The sequence below is a fragment of the Octopus bimaculoides genome, chromosome 10 (genome assembly GCF_046866305.1).
Source record: "Octopus bimaculoides isolate indiv1 chromosome 10, ASM4686630v1, whole genome shotgun sequence".
In the NCBI taxonomy this organism is placed as follows: domain Eukaryota; kingdom Metazoa; phylum Mollusca; class Cephalopoda; order Octopoda; family Octopodidae; genus Octopus; species Octopus bimaculoides.
In genome coordinates this window covers 30,999,895-31,023,917 of record NC_142937.1, presented here as the reverse complement: position 1 = coordinate 31,023,917, position 24,023 = coordinate 30,999,895, and the positions used below count along the sequence as shown (strand labels likewise).

Sequence of the window (24,023 nt, the reverse complement as noted above, 5' to 3'; positions counted from 1 at the left end):
GTGGCATGCTAGCTTCATTTGTAACAAAGAAGCAGTAGAGTCACTTTGTGACCTCCACCTCAATTTGTGACCCCCACCTCTATTTGTGACAAAGGAGCAGTAGAGTCACTTCTCGACTTTATGAATGAGCTTTTCTTGTCCCCCACTTATCTTTGCACCAACACGATATCAGAACATTTTAGACCTTGTATTCAGTAACCACATTAACACAATACACAATATTTCAGTGGAAAAATACCCTTTTTTCAGATCATGACATGATTCTCTGTAACCTGAGATTTCACCAGCCGAAAGCTAACCCTAGTGACCTCCCTCCAGCCCACCCATTTGATACCATGGATCTGTATGGTGCTGACTGGGACGCAATCATAAATGGTCTTTCACACATACATACACCTCCTTCAGTATCAAAATATCTTGGCAGATCGTTGTTGACACTGTCACAAACATATGTGCTAAACACACCCTACCAAGACCTGTGAAGAAAACTAAGTGCAGAATTCACCAAAACAGATAAACGGTTATCAGAAAAATAAAAAGAACAAAAAATTAACAAACTAAAATACCTCCAACAACCACACATATATTCGACAGTTATCACCCTGCTCGAATATAAAAAAATTTACCTCCAATGATGCATTACAGCTATCATCAACTATTGCTTTTGTAATCTTTTTGTCCTATTTTTTCCGCCATTAAAACCAACGAGTTTGCTCAGACAGCCGGCACATACCATTTCGCTAGCAACAAGGGAAGTACAGGATGACAGTCAGCAAAAACCGTCGCTATGCTGTCTCTCTTCTTTCCTCTCTCTCTGTCTCTCTTATGATGTCCGATTCCACTTGAAGTCGTATATATATATTGTATTATGATTCGTTATCAATCAATTATCCTTATTGAGAAGGAACAGTCAAAAGTAACCACCCCACACAATCACCAAACATCTCCACTACTTAACACCGTCCAACTTAACCCTCTTCACCTTTACGGCTGACATGAAAAGCTACGCAAAAAAGAGAAAAAGTTGATTGCTATTAAAACGCGTAAAATTTTGGGGTTAATAATCTTAATCTTTAGTTACAGTTTCTCATTCAAACTACATAATTGACAGAATTGTCGGATTAAGACAATAGGGTGTTTTGAGGGAGATTTGGCTGCTATTGCTACCAAGTCTAGCTACCAGGTAGAGGTCTCCTCCATTGGCTCATACATGCATATATACATAAAGTCGAAATAAAATACTTAAAGTAACAGTTATCAAATACAAAAGCCAAGGTCCATATAGTGCCATGGGTAAAAAATTTCCCAAGTTCTTGCCTAATGCGAGCCCAGAGCAATCTCTTATCTCTTACACTATTTCACTATTACGTCTCTATTGTAATGTGAGATAATACTTTCAGTTTGAAAGAAGTCTGTCCTATACGTACATACATATATATATATATATATATATATATATATATATATATATATATATATATATATATATATATATATATATATATATATAAACAATATATGAGTATATGCATATATATGTACATGTATGTATATACCTTCATTCACATGTTCATATAGATACATAACTGGGTACATGACGTGGCAAAAGAACATGGACAAAATGGCAAACAAGGTGCAACAAACAAGCAGGCCACATAGAAACATCCCCTTCATCAGCTGCCACCATTAAAACCCCGGCGTTTCGAAGAATTAAGGCAGTACGCATCGTTAAAATGGTTCTTCCCACGAACACAAATTAAATTGTTTTTCGTGGAGGGTAGTGGTAGACGGAAAACAAGACAGGAAAACGAAACAGTGAAATAAACAAACAAAAAGGCTGTACAGCCAGACGTGAAGTGTGTATGTATTGAACGCTGTGAGGCACGAACTGGAGGAGCAAAGAAGTACGTGCGAGCTTGAGGATTCCAAGAACGAAAATGAGCAACGAGAGGTAGAGAGGGAGAGAGATAGTAGTAGTAACAGTGAGAGGCGAAGGACGAGCAGCGAGAGATAGAGAGAGAGAGAAAGATAATAGTGGCAGGGAGAGGCGAAGAACAGTAGAGGTAAGAATGAGAGGGGGAGATAGAGATAGAGAGAGCTTGAGGAGTCCAAGAACGAAAATGAGCAACGAGAGGTAGAGAGGGAGAGAGATAGTAGTAGTAATAGTGAGAGGCGAAGGACGAGCAGCGAGATATATATATATATATATATATATATATATATATATATATATATATATATATATATAGAGAGAGAGAGAGAGAGAGAGAGAGAGAGAGTAGTGACAGGGAGAAGCGAAGAACAGTAGAGGGAAGAATGAGAGGGGCAGATAGATTTAGAGAAAGAGAGAGTCGCGTTAGAAATATAGTTAAAACTTACTGTATAAAGGTTAACGCGTGCATTCTATATATATATATATATATATATTCCTTATGCATTCCAAAACCAAGTTACAGATTTTGACGTATGAAGTATCAAAAGATTCAGTACTATTCCGGCTACAAATTAAACTTAATTTCCATTCACATACTTGCATTTCAAAAATTTAACATTATAATCTTTTCCATAAATCAACTATCGTAAACATGTTATACGGTGACGTCACATTTTCTATACGCGTGTGTGTACCTTAAAAGACATCAATCATCACGACACACACCTTCACTCACTCACTCTATCTCTCTTTTTCACTCTCTTTCTCTCTCTCATACACGCGCGCGCACACACACACATACACACACACACGTCCAATTCATATAGATCTTGCATACATCTTTCACTTTCTTTCTCTGTCCTTTTTGCTTTCTCTTCTTTCAATTTTTGCTCTCTTCAAATAAATTTTTACGGAATGAGCGGGAGAAACACAGAAAATATGTAATCTTTCCAGAAACAAGTATAAAGCAAGGAAGATTGTAGAAAGCCGACATCGTTCGGTGCATCTAAGAAGATAGATAAACATGAATTTACGCCGACGTCAAAGTTCAAGGGCAAGTCTTTCACCTCATTGGTTCCCTGTTACCCACAAATGAACAACCACAGTTCCTTCAAATTTACTTTATGAGTGATGTAGGACAACGAACCCGAAGGAGGTGTTAAATTTCCAGATGATGGATCGTGTTAGACACAGCGTTAACTGCTGCAAAAGAGAGTATATCCACTGACAGCTTTTTGGTGCGTTCAAAAATCACATAACCCCCACCTCCACTTTTCATTGCCAGATTAGGGTCTGAAATACTCCAAACGGATGCATAGCATGTTGCTTAGTCAAATTAGCCCATCATTTACTCCACAAACGTTTTGTTGTCAATGCTGCACTTTCCCATATCACCTGTTTCAACATAACTGTAATGTATTACATACAAACTATGCCATTTTAATCCCGAGCAATGCTGGGTATTTTTGCTAGTATATATATAAGGTAGAAAACATTTTAGTATTTTTGCATCTTTTCTCTCTCTCTCTCTCTCTCTCTCTCTCTCTCTCTATATATATATATATATATATATATATATATATATATATATATATATTTATACACACACACACATGCGCGTGCATGTGTGAGTGCATTATAAATTCCTTCTTTATATCATCATCTTCGTTATTGTTGTCATCACTTTTCTTTGTCATCATTGTATCAAATTCTAGCTGCTGAAGTGTCTTCGGTGGACAGTAGAATGAAATCTTCCGTTGCCATCCAAATGATGTTTACCATCGGATACATGATCATTTCTCTATTGACTTATTTTGTGAGGACCTGGAGGGCTTTGATGATCATAATATCAATCCCGTCACTGGTGTTCGCTATCGTCTATGTCTGGTAGGTATATATGTATATAAGGGTGGCTGGCTGGCTGGTTGACTGGATGGATGGATGTGTGCGTACACATGGTTATATGATCAATGGATCTATGTATGTATGCATGTATGGATGTTTATGTATATGCATGGCTGGATGTGTGCATGTACATATGAGCGTATTGATGCGTGTATGTATGTACGACTGGGTGTATATATTAATGTTTGCATGTATGTACTATGAGTATATGAATGTATGGACGTATGGATTTATATATGTATATATATGTATATATATATATAAAAAAGTCAAGGTAGAAAATGCTAAAATAATTTTATAAAAAACATTTCAGTCCCGGTTTTAGTTATTGAGACTATTTCAACTGTAAGCGTGGAAAACAATTAAATTTTGGAAAAATTAAAGGAAAAGGTTTTTAAAAGAATACTTGCATAGTATTCAAATACAAGGGGCATTTTCCTTGTTTCTGCCTGTCTCTGTCTCTCTTGTTTACTTTTGTGGGTTCGAGATCGTTGTGAATTCTTGGCAGAGAAGAAGAAGAAGAAGAAGAAGAAGAAGAGGAGGAGGAGGAGGAGGAGGAGGAAGAAGAAGAAGGAGGAGAAGAAGAAGAAGAAGAAGAAGAAGAAGAAGAAGAAGAAGAAGAAGAAGAAGAAGAATGCAGGAGTGCTATGATAGTAGTAGGATGTTAAATGGTCAAGTGCCCTGAAAGTAACCCGTTGTGGATGGTAGTAGTGATTGAATTCTTGAGATATCTCTTGAATGTATTGTTTATAATATTTGCAACACACACACACACACACACACACACACACACACACACACACACACACACTTGTGTATGTGTGTATGGATGTATATATGGGTTGATGGATTGATGGATGTGTGTGTCTGTGTGCCTGTGTGTGTCTGCATGTATGTACAACCTGTCACATAGTTGGCGACTAAACTTGCAGCCCTAAAAATCTTGCTTGGGAAGGCGGGGGGGGGGATAGGGGTTTATGTCGGACACCCTCCAGGATGAGAAGTAAAACCCATCAAAGGACAGCTGGGGGCGAGGAACCCTTAGTCTTTGTTTAGATATCTCTCTGGGGGAAGGAAAACTCTGATCTAACACCTGTATCTTCGTTTGAATCCAGCTTTGCGGGGAAAGCATTCGTTGTTTAGAGACGTCAGTGATTGGTTGAAATTACCGAAATACGACAATTTTTTTAGGACGCTTTAAATATAGGCTTTACTTGTTTAGGACGCTTTAAATATAGGCTTTACTTGATTTTTAACAGGTGTGGCTGTGTGGTAAGAAGTTTGCTTCCCAACCGCATGGTTCTGGGTTCAGTCTCACTGTATTTCATCTTGAACAGATGTCTATTTATCTACCAATGTATGTATGCATGTATGTATGTATGTATGTATGTATGTGTGCATGTATATGAGTGTGTGTACGTATATATGTGTGTGTACGTATATATGTGTGTGTATGCGGTTGTATTGATGAGGTTTTCCGTTTCCTATTTGCAAGTTTCCTAGACGAATCTCCCCGATGGCTCCTCAATAAAAAGAGAACAAAAGATGCCAACAAAATTCTTAGCAACATCGCCAAACTGAATAAAACAGTTTTGCCTCAAACAGAAATCGTCAACATTTTCTCATCGAACAATAAAAGAGTAGAAACCTGGAAAATGTTTACTATTCCTCAGCTTCTAAAACGGACCCTAATTTTGATGGTAAACTGGTGAGTGATATTACATTTACCATTTTCTGTGTATTCTTTATATTTTATCGTTTACTTGTTTCAATCATTTGACTGCAGCCATGCTGGGGCACCGCATTGAAAAACTTTTAGTTGAATTAATTGACCCCAGAATTTTTTAATACCTGGTACTGATTCCATTGGTTTCTTTTTAACCATTAAGTTATGGGGACATAAACAAACCAACACTGGTCATCAAGTAGTGGTGGGGGACAAACACATACACAAAGACACACACATAGCTATATATATATATATATATATATATATATATATATATATATATATATATATATATATTTATATGTATATATAGCTATATATATATATATATATATATATATATATATATATATATATATATATGTGTGTGTGTGTGTGTGTGTGTGTGTGTGTGTGTGTGTGTGTGTGTGTGTGTGTGTGTGTATTAGGTTGGCAACTAAGTTCCTGCCGATTTTTAAAATTTAATATTTTTTTAAAAGGTTTAATAAAAAATAACAACTAATTAATCAATAATGTATTCACTCTTGTTGTTTACAACTTCTTCCCAACGTTCAACAAGATTTTCAATACCTCGTTGGGATCTTTATGGTTTGACGGCCAACATTTTTTTATGTAGTGTTTTTGGTACCGAAACACTTTCAAACTTCGAATACTTGTATATTTTGTGTTATAGAACAGATAAAAAAAATTGTATTCGAAGTTATTTCATGTAAAAAAATTGTCGTATTTCGGTAATTTCAACCAATCACTGACGTCTATTGAGGTGAAAACAATTACGCCGTGGAATGTAAACAACAGTGTTAGGGGATCTTTTCCCTTGAATAAAATTAGTGCCGTTGTTTGTCAACAAAAACTATCCGTTGTCAACAACAACTATCAGCGGTATATATTTCGTTTGTCACTGTTATTTATGACATCGTTCGTGCGTTTGTACTGGTTTTAGCTTTAGGGTTTTAGGGTTAGGGTTCGGGTTTTAGAGTTAGGGTTAGTTTTAGGATTACGGTTAGGGTTATGATTATTTTTGCCATAACCTTAACCCTAACCCTATAACTCATAACCCTAACCCTAACCCTAACCCTAACCCTAACCGTAACTCTAAAACCCGAACCTTAACCCTAAAACCCTAAACCCTTACTAGGGAATAATGATATAATTAAACAGGGAATAACACACTTGACACCGAACAGCACTAACTGTATTCAGCTGAATAGACGTCAGTGATTGGTTGAAATTACAGAAATACGACAACTTTAACATGAAATAACTTATTAAGAAGTAATTTTTGTTAAGAAGGCTAAGAGAGAAAGATGTTTTATATGACACATTCTACCAGCATCCCAAGTTTGAAAGTGTTTCGTTAAGAAAAGAAGTGTTGGCCGTCAAACCATAAACATCCCCTCGTTGATAGAAATCACCCGATTTCGACTCGAAAAATTGATCCAACCAACCTCTCAATTTTGCATCAGTATTGAACGAAACTCCGCGCATTCGTAATGGATAACCCCTTCCCAGTCGCACCATACGCACAACATCGTTTTATGCGGGTGAAGATCTTATTTCACGCGCGGTGTCGCTTGTCTACCAGGGCTAAGCCATTCCTTACGCTGCTTCATATTGATGTACAGGCACCATTTATCATCGCCAGTAACGATTCGGTAAAGAAATCGTTGCTTGTGCTCATGAGTGCTCCATACACAGCACAAATGTCGCGAGCAGCTTTTACGGCCTTAGAACCTTGATTAAAACCAAAAAGTAGGAGGTGTCGAAAATGCTCGTTTTTCTTAACTTGACATTCCATTTTAATGATCTGAAAATAAACAAAAATTAACTAAAATTAACTAGAAAAACAAAAAAAACAACACAAAAGCAAAATAGATTCCAAAATGATTCAAAAATAGATTTCTCGAAAAAAAAAAGATTCCAAAATAAAAAAAAAAACGGCGGGAACTTAGTTGCCAACCCAATACATTTATATTATATATATATATATATATATATATATATATATATATATATATATATATATATATATATATATATATATATATATTTATTATAAATATATATTTGTTATATATATATATATATATATTTGTTTATTTATTATATATATATATATATATATATATATATATATTTATTTATTTATTATATATATATATATATATATCTTATATAATAAAACTCAACGTCTGTGTGTCTGTACATCTATAGGACGAAACGGAATAGAAGATACCTAAAGACAAAAGTATGTGTTCTCATGTAAAATTTTACGAGAAAGACGATGAACTACATAAAATTCCCTTTCCATTGCGATTAGGGGGATTAAAGTGGGGCAAACACCCCCTATGAAATTTCAAATACCTCCGATTTCAATGAAAATAGCAACATAACTACTAGGTACTAAATAAAGACGATTTCCAAAATTTCACCATCTTACAATATTATTTAACCCTAACCCTAAAGGGGTTTATAACATGGGACAGAGCCCCTTTGAAAGTGCAAACACATCCACTTTTCATGGAAGATACATAAAATTTAAGTATATGTTCTTGGAATAAGTGTACTACAAAACTTCAACAATAAGTTTCCAGTTTTATCTGCTGCTACAAGTATTTCTGGTTTGTTCCGCAATGATTTAATAAAGTCCTTAAGTTTCCTCAGATGTAAGTTTTTTTTTTCTAAGTGGGTGTTCCTTGAATTTTACATTAGCTATCAGTTCAAATAAGTCTTTTTCAAAGTTTTCTAGTCGTGTGCTAGGTGGAGGATTTTTTCTGCTTTTGAATATCTTCTTATAATAATTTTATCATATGTTTCTAAGGTTCTATTTTCCTTCTTAGCTTCATGATGGTAAGCTATCTACCTCATCCTCCAAACAAACTCATTTGTCCTATGGATTAGTAGCCACATATGGGTAACCTTATTATGTAAGAGGATGTCCTTCTGAAAAAATTCCATATTTATCCTTTCCATCTTGTTGAAATTAAGTACCAGAAGTGTCGTACAGGTTTGGTTGATGTGTTAAGCAAAATAATTGAGATTCAGATGAATTACGTACTTAAGTTGAAGCACAAAAAATTAGTGCAGTATTATCCGTGCAATTTCAAAATTAGGTGAATAAAATCAAAATAAGCAACAGGATATCCACACGTGATGCAGTACGACCGCTTCAAGCGGTTCCATTTAATTGAACAATGCAATCATTACATCAATTTAAATGCAGGGCTATTTATTTATTTATGCAACTGAAGATAGCTCTGCATTTAAATTGATGTAATGATTGCATTGTTCAATTAAATGGAACCGCTTGAAGCGGTCGTACTGCATCACGTGTGGATATCCTGTTGCTTATTTTGATTCTATTCGTGTATATATATTAATATTTGATTGATGAGAGAAACAGAATATGGAATTTACGGGAATGTTTATTGATCCCTACAGTTGTTTCGCCCCGTCAAGCATCGGTCCTTTTTGGCTGGGATTCTGAACATTTGGTTTAAGTATATCCAACGGTGTAAATGTGTCTCCTCAGCTAATTTCAATAGGTATCTCGCTGAGATAAATTCTGTTTCACAAGATTTCTTCTTGGTCTTCGTATATAGAAATAGCAAATTAGAGGGTCAACCCACATAAAAATGTCTCTTGTTCTTCCATATAAACTTTCTGTTTGATCTAATTTGAAATTTACTGATAAAATTTCATGTTAATTTGTGCTCCAAACACCAGCTTAATTATGGGGAAGTTATTTCATTAAATTCCTCATTATTTTCAAAATTCATTCAAATAAAATTAACGTATTTTAACAAAAACATGGTAACAAAAGTGTTGAATCTGAACAAGCTGTCTGATGTCCCTAAAAGTAGGTTATTAAAGTATTGGCCATTCTCTGACAGGTTTGTGGTCAAGCCTGTGGCAGTGGAGACTTCCAACATTCTCAGCCCCTCGACCACATCCCTGCTCACCACTATCAGGGTGGAAACAGCCATCCGCAAGTGTGAGCCCCGTGGGTCAGAATGGCTGTTCCAGTGCATCTGGGGCAACACCTTTTCTACTTTGTCTGCTGGGACCTTGAGGCAAACCGACAAACCATTTTAGGTAAATCTTTGCTGTGAGGAAGAGGAAGGATATGATGATTTAGGCAGGGCCCTTCATCAAATTTAGAAAACTATTTCACTAAGAATTACCGAAGGCTAACAAGTGTCAGAGACTACAGACAAATCAGTGAATTCTGCTTATCACAAAATACTTTTTACTCCATGAACATAAACACTCCATGAACATAAACACTCCATGCACACAAACTAAAAAAGGCCACATATACATACAAACCATCTACTCACCATTGATCCAACACACTAAAGTTAACTGGCTCTCATTGGCTAACTCTGTCTCAGTTCTTAAGTTGTCTTAGTTGTCTATATTAGACAGTTAGTTGTATAACTTTACTTGCTGTTGGTCTCAATGTTCAAATTATCATAATTCTCTCTAAGAAATTACGTAGCCCCATCTAACCAGGGTTTGGTCTGCAATTTTTGTGAATTTTTGTACATTATATAAAATGTTTCAATTCTTTTTACATAGGGCAATTGTGAGCATGGTATATTACGGCATTTCACTTAATGTTGGCAAATTGTATGGCAATCTCTATATGAATTTTTTTTTGAATTCGGTTGTCGAGTTTCCAGCCTACATTCTCGGTTTCTTTCTGTTAAATCGTATCGGAAGAAAAAAATTGCATGCTAGCCTGATGGTTTTGGCTGGAATTGCTTGTATCGCTGGAATATTTCCCGTCCTCTATGGCACTAAAGGTAAACAAATCATTATTATTATTATTATTATTATTATTATTATTATTATTATTATTATCATCATCATCATCATCATCATCATCATCATCATCATCATCATCATCATCACCATCACCACCACCACCACCACCACCACCACCACCACCATCATCATCATCATCATCATCATCATCATCATCATCATCATCATCATTATTATTATTATTATTATTATTATTATTATTATTATTATTATTATTATTATTATTATTTCTTATTATCACAAGTTTTGTAGGAACTCTCTTGTAGAGAAACGTTGTCATCTGCTGGTATTGATACATCGATTAGAAAGCATTTTTTTTTTATGATCTCTGACAATTATATCTGGCCTATTGCCCATAATTTCTCTATCTGTGTGTATTGGCATATGCCAGAGGGAGGTTGCTTTCTCATTGTCTGTGACCTCTTCTGGCGTGTGTCTATACCATCTATTTTCTGTTGTTATTCCATAGTGTTGGCATAGCTTCTAGTGTATATAGGTCCCAACTCTGTCGTGTCTGTGAATATATTCCTTCTTAGCCGGAGACAATATGGTTTATTGTTTCTTGTCCATCTCCATGTATTCTGCAGTTACTTGTTATGTTTCTTTTCATTATTTGTTTTTGGTAACTTTGGGGGAGGTTTTGGTGTTGTACTGCAATTAAAAATCCTTCAGTCTCTGCATTGAACCCTGCATTGAGCCATTGTTTAGATTGTGCTTTGTCTATTTATTTTCTGTTTAGTTTAACCCAGTATTCGCCATGATGGGGCTTTTCTTGTCATCGTTTTATCATGATCCGTTGCTGGTCCAGTTTTAGTTTGGATTTCAGTAGTTTTACAGCTTTTATTGTTTCTTCTTTTTCTTCATAGTTGTTAGGTACTATGACTTCTTTTTTGTATTTGTCAGCTTCCTTAAAGACTGAAAACAGTTTTTTTTTTGTTTTGTTCGTGTTTTGTGGCTATTTGCATTAGTTTTCCTTCCTTCTGAATTAGGTATTTCTGTAGTCCTATGGGAGTTTTTTGTAATAGTTTTCTCGCTGTATAAGGCCTCTACCACCTTCTATACATTGTATATATAGCCTTTCTATATCAGATTTTGTATGGTACATCCTAAATCGTGCTTATTTTTCTTGTTTTCCTGTCTATTTTGATTAGTTCATTTAGATAAGGATATTGTAGCTATAACTTATAACTGGGACAGGTAGCGTGTTGATACCTATTATCTTGTTTTTCGCATTGAGCTCCATTTTCAGTATTAATCTACCTCGTCTGTAGTATTCTTTTTTTTATTTTTTTATTTCATTTGTGTGTGTTGTATCGTATCTAGCTCATTGATTCCTAAGCATTTGTATGTCTGACTTTGGGTCTAATTCTATTATTTCATTTGCTGTATCTAGTGTAATGCTGTTACTCTTAACTAGTTTTCCTCTTTTCAAGGTTACTTTGGCACATTTTCCTAAGCCAAATTTTATGCTTATTTCTTTGGTAAATCCATCTACTGTCTGTAGTAATGTTTCCAGCTGCTTATCATTTGTAGCGTACAGTATTAGATCATCCATATATAAGAGGTGGCTGATTGTTTTGTCGTAACAGTTGTATCCGCATCCAGTTCTGTTTAGTATGTCAGGTAAAGGTGTCAGTGCCCAGCAGAAAAGGAGTGGAGAGAGCATATCTCCCTGGAATATTCCTCTTCTAGTGGGGATGTCTTTGTTTTTTATGAGTCCCTCTTTTGTTTGGAGCTGTAGCAGTGTCTGCCATTTATTCATGGAATGTGTTATATATTTTATGATTATTGGTGCTACCTTGTTCATGGTCGAAATGAGTTTCCTTTTTGTGTGTGGAGAAAGAAAGAGAGAGATGGGCGGAGAGAGAGAGAAAGAAAGAGAGTGATTGGGTAGTTGACGAAATTTACCTAAACATTGAATGATGTAACAATATATCATAATTATATACATCATTATATATCATCATCATCATCCTCATCATCATCATCATCATCATCATTATCGCTTAATGTCTGCTTTCCATGCAGGGCAATAATGTGACAATTCACATGATTGTTATTCAAAATTGGTAAGAAAAGCACAAAATTGAAGTAGACCACCCCTACAATCATTCCACCGTAACATAACTGAACATTTATGATGCATTTTGGAGTAACAAGGGAGAAGATGTTTCCTTCCACCATTGTTGTGGAAAGATCTAAAGAAGGTTTTATTTAAAGAATGGATGAAACTTCCTTTAACAACCATCCAGGATTTGTACAAGTCAATTCCTCAACATATTAAATCTGTGCTTGATGCTAAACGTGGACCAAGGCCATATTAAATAATAAAACTTCCATTTAATCCGGTGTTTCCATTATTTTATCCAAACTCTTTTTGTATGGCAGAATCATTACTGCACCGGACAAAATGCTTAGTGGTATTTCTTCTGATTTGTGTTCTGGATTCCAATGCTGCCAAGGTCGTTTTTGCCTTTCATTCTTTCACGATCAAAAGACTAAAGAAACAGTCAAGCACCGGGTTTGATGTAATGTTTCGTATGGTCAAATGGTTAAGAAGCTTGCTTCACAATACCCTGGCTCCTGGTTCAATCCCACTGTGTAACATGTTGAGTTAATGTCATTTTCTATAACCTTGGCTCAACCCATACTTTCTACTTGCTTACTTGTACTTGTTGTGGCATTCATCCGGGATGGATTGAGCCAACTCTGACAGGAGTTTCTTGTTCCTAGTTTCAGTGGGGACACGAGCTCCCATGTGGTCCCCAGTCACATGCACACACACACACACACACACACACACACACACACACACACACACACACACACACACACACACACACACACACACACACACTTTGGGATAGTGTGATCCATAACAGCTCATCTTGCTGTTGTTTGTTGACCATCGCAGAGGATTCACTGACCAAGTCTCTGCCAATTATTGAAGGAGACATACCCTGTGTTTCAAGGGGATTTCTAGAGACAGGCTTTAGCGAAAGCTAAGGGGTAACTCACTCCTTGTGGGCTTCCAGCATGCTGGGTACCAACCCACAATTTCGGAGGGCCTGTGCTTTATGAATGAGACTGGGCAGACGGAAACTGTAGAAAAGCCCACATATTGAAATTATATACACCTTAGTCAGTCGTTGTCATTTTGATTTTACCTGAGAATTATATTAAGGGTCCACATGTCTGTGAAATACCGAAAATGATTTTTTTGTTGTTGTTTTTACTTAAAAATTCTGTCTTTTATTTTTTTCTTTTTCAGCCCATCGATGGATGTTAACTGCCAGTTCGATATTCGGCCGTTTGTTTATCACTGCAGCTTATGGATTTATGTATTTATACACTTTGGAATTATATCCAACTTGTATAAGAAACGGTGCATTAGGGGCTATGAACACCTTTGCACATGTTGGCGGCAGTGTGGCACCTTACACTCTCAGTCTTGTAAGTATTTAGATTCTTTCAGACTTCGTATTTGTTTTGTTGTTCGCCCCCTTTGCTAGTCCACCCATCGTGGGACCAGCACAACTAGTAAAGAGACAGAGCTAGGCTTATCTTTCTATGGATTTACATAACAACATACGAATAAGGAAATATTATCCATCAGACCAGGCACAATGGCTATAAACCTTTTGTTACCGTATTTGGGATGAAATACACTGTATTTGTTTCAAAGAATTTAGTAAAATAGCTGAGCCTTTTCTTACCACATTTCTGAAATAAACAACCTTTTGTTTTAATTAATTTTGAAATAACGAAGAATTTAGTGAAATAACTTTGTCATTATTAAGCTGCTACTTCAGGTGGTGAGCTGGCAGAATCATTAACAGACTGGAACGAATGCTTAGCAGCATTTCGTCCGTCTTTACATTCTGAGTTGAAATTCCACTGCCTTTCATCTTTTCAGGATCGATAAAATAAGTACCAGTTAAGATATTGGGGTTGATGTAGTTGACCTACCCGAACTCCCTCTAAATTGCTGGCCTTGTGCCAAAATTTGAAACCATTGTTATGCTGCTACTTTGAACAATAAAACAAACTCGCTCTGCCTTTCTCTTGCGTTGGTTTAGTCTAGTCGGACATTTTTAATTTCTCCTTTGCGTTACTCCACACTTGTCTGTCTGCTAGACCCCGGATTTTTTTGTTGTATATGTATTGTTTTTTTTTTGTTGTCTTCATTTGTTCTTAATGCCATATTCTCTTTATTTATCTTTTTTTTTTTGTCCCTCGTCCGTCCACTTACAGTTTCATCTCGAATCACTTTAATCCATTTTCGTTTCTCCATTTCCGTATACCTTGTTCATTCTTGTTTGTCCGTCTCATTTCGTCTTGTCATCTTTTGGTTACACTCCCATCAAGTTCTCTTGCTGTTTGCCTCCAGGGTGGAAGAAATATTATCAATAATGGCATGAAATTGCACCCGAGCCCCTGGTCGATAACTGATGAGGAGTTAGTGACTTTCGGTGTTTGTTCTCCATTCATCTGTGCATTTAGTATACGTTTTTCTGCGCCTTTTTTCCATTCGTTTGTTTATTACTATAAGTGTTTGACTTCTGAAAACATTCATGTAACGCACTCCTTGTTTTTTTTACGTATATATATGTGTGTGTTTGTGTGTGCGCTGAAATTAAAACAGGATGGTCATGGTGGGAGCCCCTTTGACCATAAGTGTGCTGGTTCAGTAATGACCTGGGGCCAAACAACAACAAAATAAACAAAATCATATTTTTTTTCTGTTTCTTTTTCAGTCAGATTTGGTTTCTGGCAAGGTTGGTCGAATAATGCCAATGATTCTTATGGGAACACTTTCCATAATCGCGGGGCTATTGTCATTGTTGTTACCTGAAACAAACAACCGGAAAATGATGGACAACTTCAATGATTTGACCAAATCTGGAGAACTGGAGTTAGCGTAGGTGTCTCTCATATGATTTAAACATCATTCTTGTCACCACCATCATCATCATCACCATCAGTAGTAGCATCATGATTGTCATCATCATCATCATCATCATCATCATCATCATCATCATCATCAATATAATCATCATCACCATTATCGTTTTCATCAACATAACTATCATCATCGCCAGTGTAATTATCATCATCATCATCTCCATTGTCAACATTATTGCAATCATCATCATCATCGTTGTCATCATTACCATCATCATCATCATCATCATCATCATCATCATGAACCAAGAAGCAAGCCTTTAATCGATCATCCGAGCTGCTAGAAATTACACCCTGTCACCTGAAAGAAAAAGGAAGGACACATTGAATATTGAGGCACAAAGGTCAGAAAACAAAACAGGTTGCTTTGCAACAATGTCCTGGGAGGGAAAGATTAACTGTTGTGGTTAGCAGTGCTGTAGCATGGGCAAGACCAAAGGACAGTTGCTCTGGACCAACCCAACATACATACATACATACATACATAGTATGACAGATAGATAGATAGATAGATAGATAGATAGATAGATAGATAGATAGATAGATAGATAGATAGATAGATAGATAGATAGATAGATATAGATATAGATATATATAACAATGGGCTATTCCGTAAAGAACGTAGCAGAGTACAGTATAAAGCTCGTCCACCTTCAGATTTCTCCCTGTGCTATCCAGTGGTAGTATTATACATAATCCCAGGCTTGCATTTGGGCATCTGTCTGGTGTGAACTGATAACTGAAAAAATTGGAGTCTACGGTTGGGCATTTATTTTCAATCAGTACAATTGTTTCTACGCAACGTAGTTTTCCAAGGGTGTTGGTACTTGATTAGGCAACCGTTCCCTGCATAATAAGATCTAGTTGTGTTTCCTCAGGTGATACGTAAATATTGTCTCTAAAATTCTTAGCTTCAACAGCATCCAAGCTGTCTGTCCTGGCCTGGACTTAGTAGTAGCCAGTGAGTTTTTATCTTCCATGGTGTGCATGGGGGCCAAGGAATTGGTTCCTGTAACGAAGAGGTAAGTTCTGTGGTGCAAGTAACCTATTGATCTGCAACACCAATTTTAGGAAGCCAGCCAGCCACCTGATAACCTATCAATCAGGTGATTGTGCTAGCCAGATCGATCATATTCTCATCAGACAATGCGATGCATGGTTTCTCTTAAATTCAAAGACCCTCCCTGGTGAAGAATATACACCCCCCCCCCCAGCATAAAGTAATCGTTAGTGACTTTAGATTCCAGGAGTGCCAAGAATGCCAAGAATGCCAAGAAGTAGACAAACCTGGAAAAGAAGGATTTCGAAGCTTAAGGACCCTTCGTATGATCATCCTAATTTAGAAATTTGTTGAGAGGGTGGAGGTACTTGATGTAAGATATGGACACATAAGAAGTGCAGAAATATTAGAGGAAGATTAACAAGGAAAAATAGTTTTGTGTGTGGAAGATGCACAGGTACAATAAGCACCGAAAATGTACAGAAAATAAACTCCATCAACAGTTATCTGGGTAAGCTAGAGGTTATAGATAGCTTCCGTTATCTAGCTAACCAAATTAGTAGTAGCGGTGGATGCTCTATGAGAGTAGCTGTGAGAATAAGAATAGGTCGGACAAAGTTCAGAGAGCTCCTACCTCTGCTAGAAACAAAGGCCTCTCTCTCAGAGTGAAAGACAGATTTTCTGATGCCTGTATGCAAAAAACTATGCTACGCGGCAATGAAACATGGCTGTGACAACCAAGGACATGCGTGGGCTTGAAAGAAATGAAGCTAGTATGTTTCGCTGGATGTGAAACATCAGTGTGCATGTTGGACAGAGCGTTAGCATCTTGAGAGAAAAGTTGAGCTTAAGAGGCATCAGATATGGTGTACAAGAGAGACGACTGCACTGGTATGGTCATGTGATGCATATGGACGTGGACAGTTGTGTGATGAAGTGCCGATCTCTAACTATGGAGGGAACCCAGGAAGACATGAGACGAGGTGGTGAAGCATGATCTTTGAATTTTGGGCCTTACAGAGGCAATGACTGGTGACCGAGACCTTTGGCAATATAATCAGCTAGCCAAGTGAAATCGTAGTTGTGGCCGCTACTAGCGTCATGTAATTTGCACCTGTGCCAATGGAACATAAAAAGCACATTTCGAGCGTTGAGGCTCATGGAGGCAAAGTGACCGATGCCGGTGGCATGTGTAAAGCACTTTTCGAATGCTGGACCTCAATGAGGCAATGATTGAAACCTTTGGCATTATGTCGTGCTTGAGAAGAAGACCCATCAAGCCAAGTACATCGCAGGTATGGCAGATACTGGTGTCACGCAAATGGCACCTGTGCTGGTGGCACGTACAAGCACCCATTCCACTCTCAGAGTGGTTCACATTAGGAAGGGCATCCAACCGTAGAAACCATGCCTAATCAGACTGGAGTCTGCTGGTGGAGCCTTGGCAGCACTGGTCAAAATGTCCACCCCATGCCAGCATGGACAACGGACGTTAAATGATGATGATGATGATATGTTGTTGATGTAGGACCGTTTGCATGTTTGCCAATGGGTCCTTCAGCAAAAACACATCTTTTGATAAACTCAGTGGCTACTACTAACTTCAGGCCACGACAGAGAGTGAGGATGCTCCTGAAGCTGAGAATTTGGACTTATGGACGCAATATTTACCTTTCGCCTGCGGAAACACAGCTATGCTCTTCTAGATAGATAGATAGATAGATAGATAGATAGATAAATGGACGGACGGACGGACGGACAGGCAGACAGACAGACAGACAGACAGACAGGTTTCTTTATTAGCCACACAGGGCCGAACACAGAGAGGAAACTGTTCGTCTCTAAACCTTTTGCACGAGTTCACCACACACATTCTTTCACCATGACCACCAGTACAATGAAAACTGCCTTGCCTTCCTGGTTAAAGGAAGGTGGTGGAGCAATAAACACGACAGACTCGGTTGATAACCGAATTCGTCCCACACGTGACAGCAGCCGTTCAACATAAGCCCACAGGTCTGAAATGACTGAACACTGCACGAGTGCGTGCAGAACGGTTTCGTTGCTCTGACCGTATCTCGGGCAAGTCGTTTCGGTGTATCTCGAACCGTGTCTATAGAGCTTATCTCAAATGGGCAATGCTTCCCGATAGCACTGCCAGGCCAGGGATCTCTGGTGATTGTCCATAGGTCCCGGCCCGAAAGTTGTCCTGAACAAGCGGGTCAGGTGTTCCTCGTCGACGCCCAGATTCTCCTCGTGAACGTCGTCGCACCTCCCCTCCACTAATCCTCTATAGAACGCCTTCGTGAAATTGAAGTCGTACAAGTTTGGTCCCGGACGGCAGAGTTGCTTGAGAGCAAGGCGGCACTCGCGGTGCCATTCGTCTAGTCTCGGTCTCTGTTTGATCAAAGACTGCAGTTCGGCCAAAGAAACGAGATGTGGGAAAGCGCGCCTCACAAACGGCGACCACACCTATTCACCGTCGTCTATGAAGCGCCGGAGAAGATGTTGCAGTCACAGCGCATGTCTGCACATCATCAACCACAGCATGCCCAGCCTCCATTTAGTGGGTGTTGACAATAACTGGATCGCCTAACCATCGGAACGCTTCCCTTCCACAAAAAGCGGAAGTTTATGCGTTCCAGTTTGGTGATGGTAGGGTCGGGACAAGGAACGACAGTCATACGGTAATAGATGATGGATACGATGTACGCATTCACCACCTCCGCCCGACCTTTGAGGGATAGCTTCCTTTCGGCCCATTGCTCGGTGAGACTGGACACCCTACTCGTTATCTCGTCCCAGTTCTTCTCCATTTGGAGGTCTGGTCCGAACCAGACCCCGAGCAATTTAACCGGTCCGTCAGTCCAGTTCCCGCGATGGAGACGTTCTTGGACGGCATGGGCTTGCTTCTCCAGGTGCCGAACCGTAAGATAGATAGATGGATGGATGGATGGAAGGATGGATGGAGATAGATAGATAGATAGATAGATAGATAGATAGATAGATACATGATGGATGGATGGATGGATGGATGGATGGATGGAGACACAGACAGACAGACAGATAGATAGATAGATAGATATCTGTATAGGAAGATATATGGTATATATATATATATATATATATATATATATATATATATATATACAGAGAGAGGGAGAGAGAGAGAGAGAGAGAGAGAGAGAGAGAGAGAGAGAGAGAGAGAGAGAGAGCGAGAGAGATGGAGTACATTTTTGGTTGACTACCTTTATTGGATTTACAAACTATGTCTGCATGACCGCAGCTTTAAAGCTGAAACATTTTAAAGATTTAAAGATTTAAACATATGTATGTATGTATGTATATGAATATATATGTATGCTTGTGTATGTGTTTGTGCCCCCGCCAGCACCACTCTTTGACAATCAGCATTGGTGCGTTTACAGTTCCATAGCTTAGTAGTTCAGCAAAAGGATACCAATAGAATATGTACCAGACTCTAAAAAAGAAAAAAATACTGGGGGTCGATTCATTCAACTAAAATTCTTCGAGGCATTGCCCCAGCATGGCCGCAGTCTCATACTTTAAACAAGGGAAAAAAACATATAAAAATATAAGTAGCACATTTCCCCCACTTACTCATAATGGGATTGCTTTACCCCTTTTGTTGGCTGCCCTTGCAATGCCACTGGGGTTTAGTGCAAGGCAATAAAGGGTGGACACTGTAGGAGTGAAAAGAGGAGGGGAAAACGAGTGAGTCAGTGATACCTGAATGGATATGAGCTGAAGCTAGCTAACTCCCAGGAGCACCAGCAGTGGAAGGGAAGGTTTGCACAACAATAACAACATCATTGATTTAATAAGAATCTTAATCATCATCTGCATCATCTTGTCCATCATCATCTGCATCATCAGCCACAACAATATTGTTCTCTTCATCATCATCATCACTATTATCATCATATTTCAAATATTAAACATTATGTTGCTAAATGTCTGATTGGCTCTTACCTCTTTTTCTTCCTTTCTCTTTCCCCTTCCAGTACTAAAAAGGATGCAATTCTAAAGGAAGAAACTCACCCTATGAAACCGAGACAACCTGAAGAGGATATTAAATTTTAATGTACGTACGTATGTATGTATGTATGTATGTATGTATGTATGTGAGCACACACACAGACAGATAGACAAATAGATAGATAGATCATAAAAGTGAACACAAGAAATGATACTAATACACTATAGGCTTGTAAAGGCATATGCTTATATTTATATATATACTAGCAGTATAGCCCGGCTTTGCCCGGGATTAAGTTGGGATTATTAAGCTAATCAAGTTCTTTATTTCAAACCAAACTAAGTAACATGACGTCAAATTTGGGCAGAATCAGTGTTGCAACTGGAGCGCATGGGTTGGGGGTTTGATCGGCAGAGGTGATCAGTTTACACATGCCATCTCTTTGAAAACACCACCGCCATCATCTAACCCCTCTTTGCCCATGGGTTAGGAACCCTTCCAGCAAGGAAAATAGAATTACCAAAAGGGCTCCCGATTCTCTGTGTCAGAAGCGGTTCTGTTCAGATCACAACTAAGTCTTAAGTATATATATATATATATGAGAACACGGATGTTACGTAAGTAAAACGTTAATGTTCGAAACTGCAGCAGTCCATAGATAATTCTTTTTTCTGTATATTTCTCATTGTGTCCTGTTCTGGCGTTTTGCCAAATTTTTCTGGAGAACATTATTTTTCTTTGTGGTTGGGTCGTTGATGACCTCTTTCTAGCATATTCGATGTCCACCTAGTGGTCATCCCTTATACACGTGTAATACAATTTTTTTCTGAATTTTCAGATTTTTTATATGCTAGGCCACTTGGTTTTAAATTGAATTAATATTCAATTTATCATCCTATCTATCTATCTATCTATCTATCTATCTATCTATCTATCTATCTATCTATCTATCTATCTATCTATATATATATATGAGCAACACACACATACACACAGGCACGTATGCACACCAATTGCATACATATTTTTTGTACGCATACATGTTCGTATGTGTGCGTGTGTGTGTGTGTGTGTGTGTGTGTGTGTTGCCCGTATATCAATAAAACACACGCGAAAGAGATAGAGAGAGCGCGCTCTCCCTCTCTATCTCTCTCACTCCTTTACACATATGCCAGATATCTCTCACCTCTCTCTCTCCCTCCCCTACACACGTGCCAATTATCTCTCTTTCTTTCTTTCTTTCTTTCTTTCTTTCTTTCTTTCTTTCTTTCTTTCTCTCTCTCTCTCCCTGTCTCACACACATGCTGCTCTCTCACACTAACAAAAGAACTTCACATACACACCACACTTTCTCTCTCGCATACTATAAAAAGATAGCGTCTATTTCTTTTTGGCAACATGTGTTTTGTGTGTAATGTTGCTGTGTGTGAGAGAGAAGGAGAAAGAAAGAAAGAAAGTGAGATAACAGGCATGTGTGTGTAAGGGAGGGAGAGAGAGAGAGAGAGAGAAGGTATTTTTTTCATTTTGCTTGTTGTTTGCTGCTTACCACACAATTGTTAAGAAATAGCGCCCTCTCCTACTTTTTTTCTTTGTTAGACACTGGCAAACAAAATGTAACTCTCCTCCACCCTCCCTCTCACAAACATACAATTTCTCTCTCTCCTTCAGGCGCAAACTTCGAAATTGGTAAAAGTTATGGTTGAAAATCGATTTTTACAGGTATACACGGGTACCTCTGAGAGAGAAAGTTGACGAAAATGCACATAGGGTCATTCCGAATCTTCTCCTAAAATTGGAGCGACATGCGTGCTAATTTGTGGACGTGCATAAACTACATTCACATACACACACACACACATCCTGCCTTATATATATTCGGATGTATAAATGTGTGTGTGTATATATATATATATATATATATATATATATATATATATATATATATATATATACCGGAGTAAGCACATAAAATGTGCAACAAGGTGGAAAAAAGAATATTTAAATACCAGAGGTAGAGTAATATGCTTTATTCGTATGTGTGCGTCTACGCTTACATATAGGGCCTAGGTTTACACTTGTGCATATACAGTTATGATTTCGTGTGTGTTTTTGTATACACATATATACGCAGTCTAAATTTTATGTAGGTTTACTATATACGTTCTTGCTCATTTTCTCTCTCTACTTCTTTCTTCCCTTCTTTCTTTCTTCCTTTCCTTCCTCACGATAGCCACACTTTCTCCCTTTCTATATTAGTAACGTTATTATCGATACGGTACCCTTTCCCCCTCTACTTCATAGGTTAAGATACAATTTTTGTTACCAACGTATAAGTTTTTTCGTGCGCGAGCTTAAATGCGTGTGTATGTATAAATGTATAAATTTGTATTCATGTATATATTTGTGCCTTGCAAATATATACCTATATACGTAGATTATCTGTGTGTATGCATCTGTGTATTTTGATGTATATATATATATATATATATATATATATATATATATGTTGTGGATAGTCTAGTATGCGTATATGCTATTGTAATTTTATTTTATTTTGAATGCAGCGTATATTTTATTTTATTTTATTTTATTTTAATGTGTTAATTTGAATATAATTAATTATTTACAATATGTATTTTGAGCCCATTTTTCTATTAAAGGTTTTCTTCGATATCTTTAAAAATAGGATGAACCTATATTAAATTCATTTGTTTTGTTCATTACGCATCCATGACCGTTATTTGAAACGACCAATCAAACAGATCTATGTGTTTCAAATTTTATATTACTTTTGATTGCATTGTTATTGCTTTCCCATTTCTAACAAAACTGTCCGATGAACGGGAACGTGAAACTCAGAGTAACAGTCTTTTGTTATATTTCTGCTGCTTTTAAATAAAGTATATATATAGGTGAGAAAGTTGGTATGTGAAAGCACGTGGTTGGATGTATAAAAGAGTGAAAAAACTACAGAAGGCTTGTGTTACATGGTTAAAGTATATATTTAAATTATGTCAGAAAAATGTTATAAAATCTTTTTGGTATATAAACATTGTATTTTGAGAAATAACCGGTTTCGTGTTGTCTTTTCAAATTTCTCTACTTCATTGTAACGTGTTCGCTCCAGTCTGAAAAAGAAGAGTTCTAGATAGGGGGAGGTAATTAGGGATTTCTTCCGGTATAGGGGAGATAATCGAAATCTAGGAGGTGGTAGAATTTGATTAATTTACCATGGTTTTGTTCTATATTTTTTTCCTTTTTTCTCAGTGGGGTGATGAATTTCCTTATTTAGATGTGTTAGCAATGGTTAAGTTTGGGTTTGTATTTTTGAATGAAAAAGGTTTCCTTATTTAATCTAATCTGTGTTGGTGTTTTAATGGCACATTGATAGAAAGGAAAGATTATAAATTGTGGTAGCATTTGTTTTGCACATTTCTCAATATGATCACTAAAAGGTGTCATTCGGTATTCTGGGCATGCAATCTGCCGAGTCTTCTCAAGCACAGCATATCTCCAAAGGTTTCGGTCACTAGTTATTGCCTCGGTGAGGCCCAGTATTCGAAGGTCGTACTTCACCACCTCATCCCAAGTTTTCCTGGATCTACCTCTTCCACAGGTTCCCTCGACTGCTAAGGTGTAACACTTTTTCACACAGCTGTCC

At 37.5% G+C, this 24,023-nt stretch overlaps 1 protein-coding gene across 2 annotated transcripts in view; it reads left to right on the top strand.

The window, feature by feature from the left end:
- LOC106868206 (organic cation transporter protein) overlaps nucleotides 1-23,432 on the top strand; it is a 42,320-nt gene extending 18,888 nt beyond the window's left edge. The window contains exons 5-11 of one of the 2 annotated variants that reach the window (XM_089358498.1): nucleotides 3,649-3,820; nucleotides 5,334-5,546; nucleotides 10,149-10,375; nucleotides 13,669-13,850; nucleotides 15,155-15,318; nucleotides 20,388-20,467; nucleotides 22,031-23,432. In XM_089358498.1, the coding sequence (XP_089214624.1) occupies nucleotides 3,649-3,820; nucleotides 5,334-5,546; nucleotides 10,149-10,375; nucleotides 13,669-13,850; nucleotides 15,155-15,318; nucleotides 20,388-20,466 (1,037 nt within the window). In that variant the 3' untranslated portion in view covers nucleotide 20,467; nucleotides 22,031-23,432. Of the gene's footprint in view, nucleotides 1-3,648; nucleotides 3,821-5,333; nucleotides 5,547-10,148; nucleotides 10,376-13,668; nucleotides 13,851-15,154; nucleotides 15,319-20,387 lie in introns of both variants that reach the window. The other variant, XM_089358499.1, reaches the window with a different exon arrangement.
- Nucleotides 23,433-24,023: the final 591 nt, after the last annotated feature.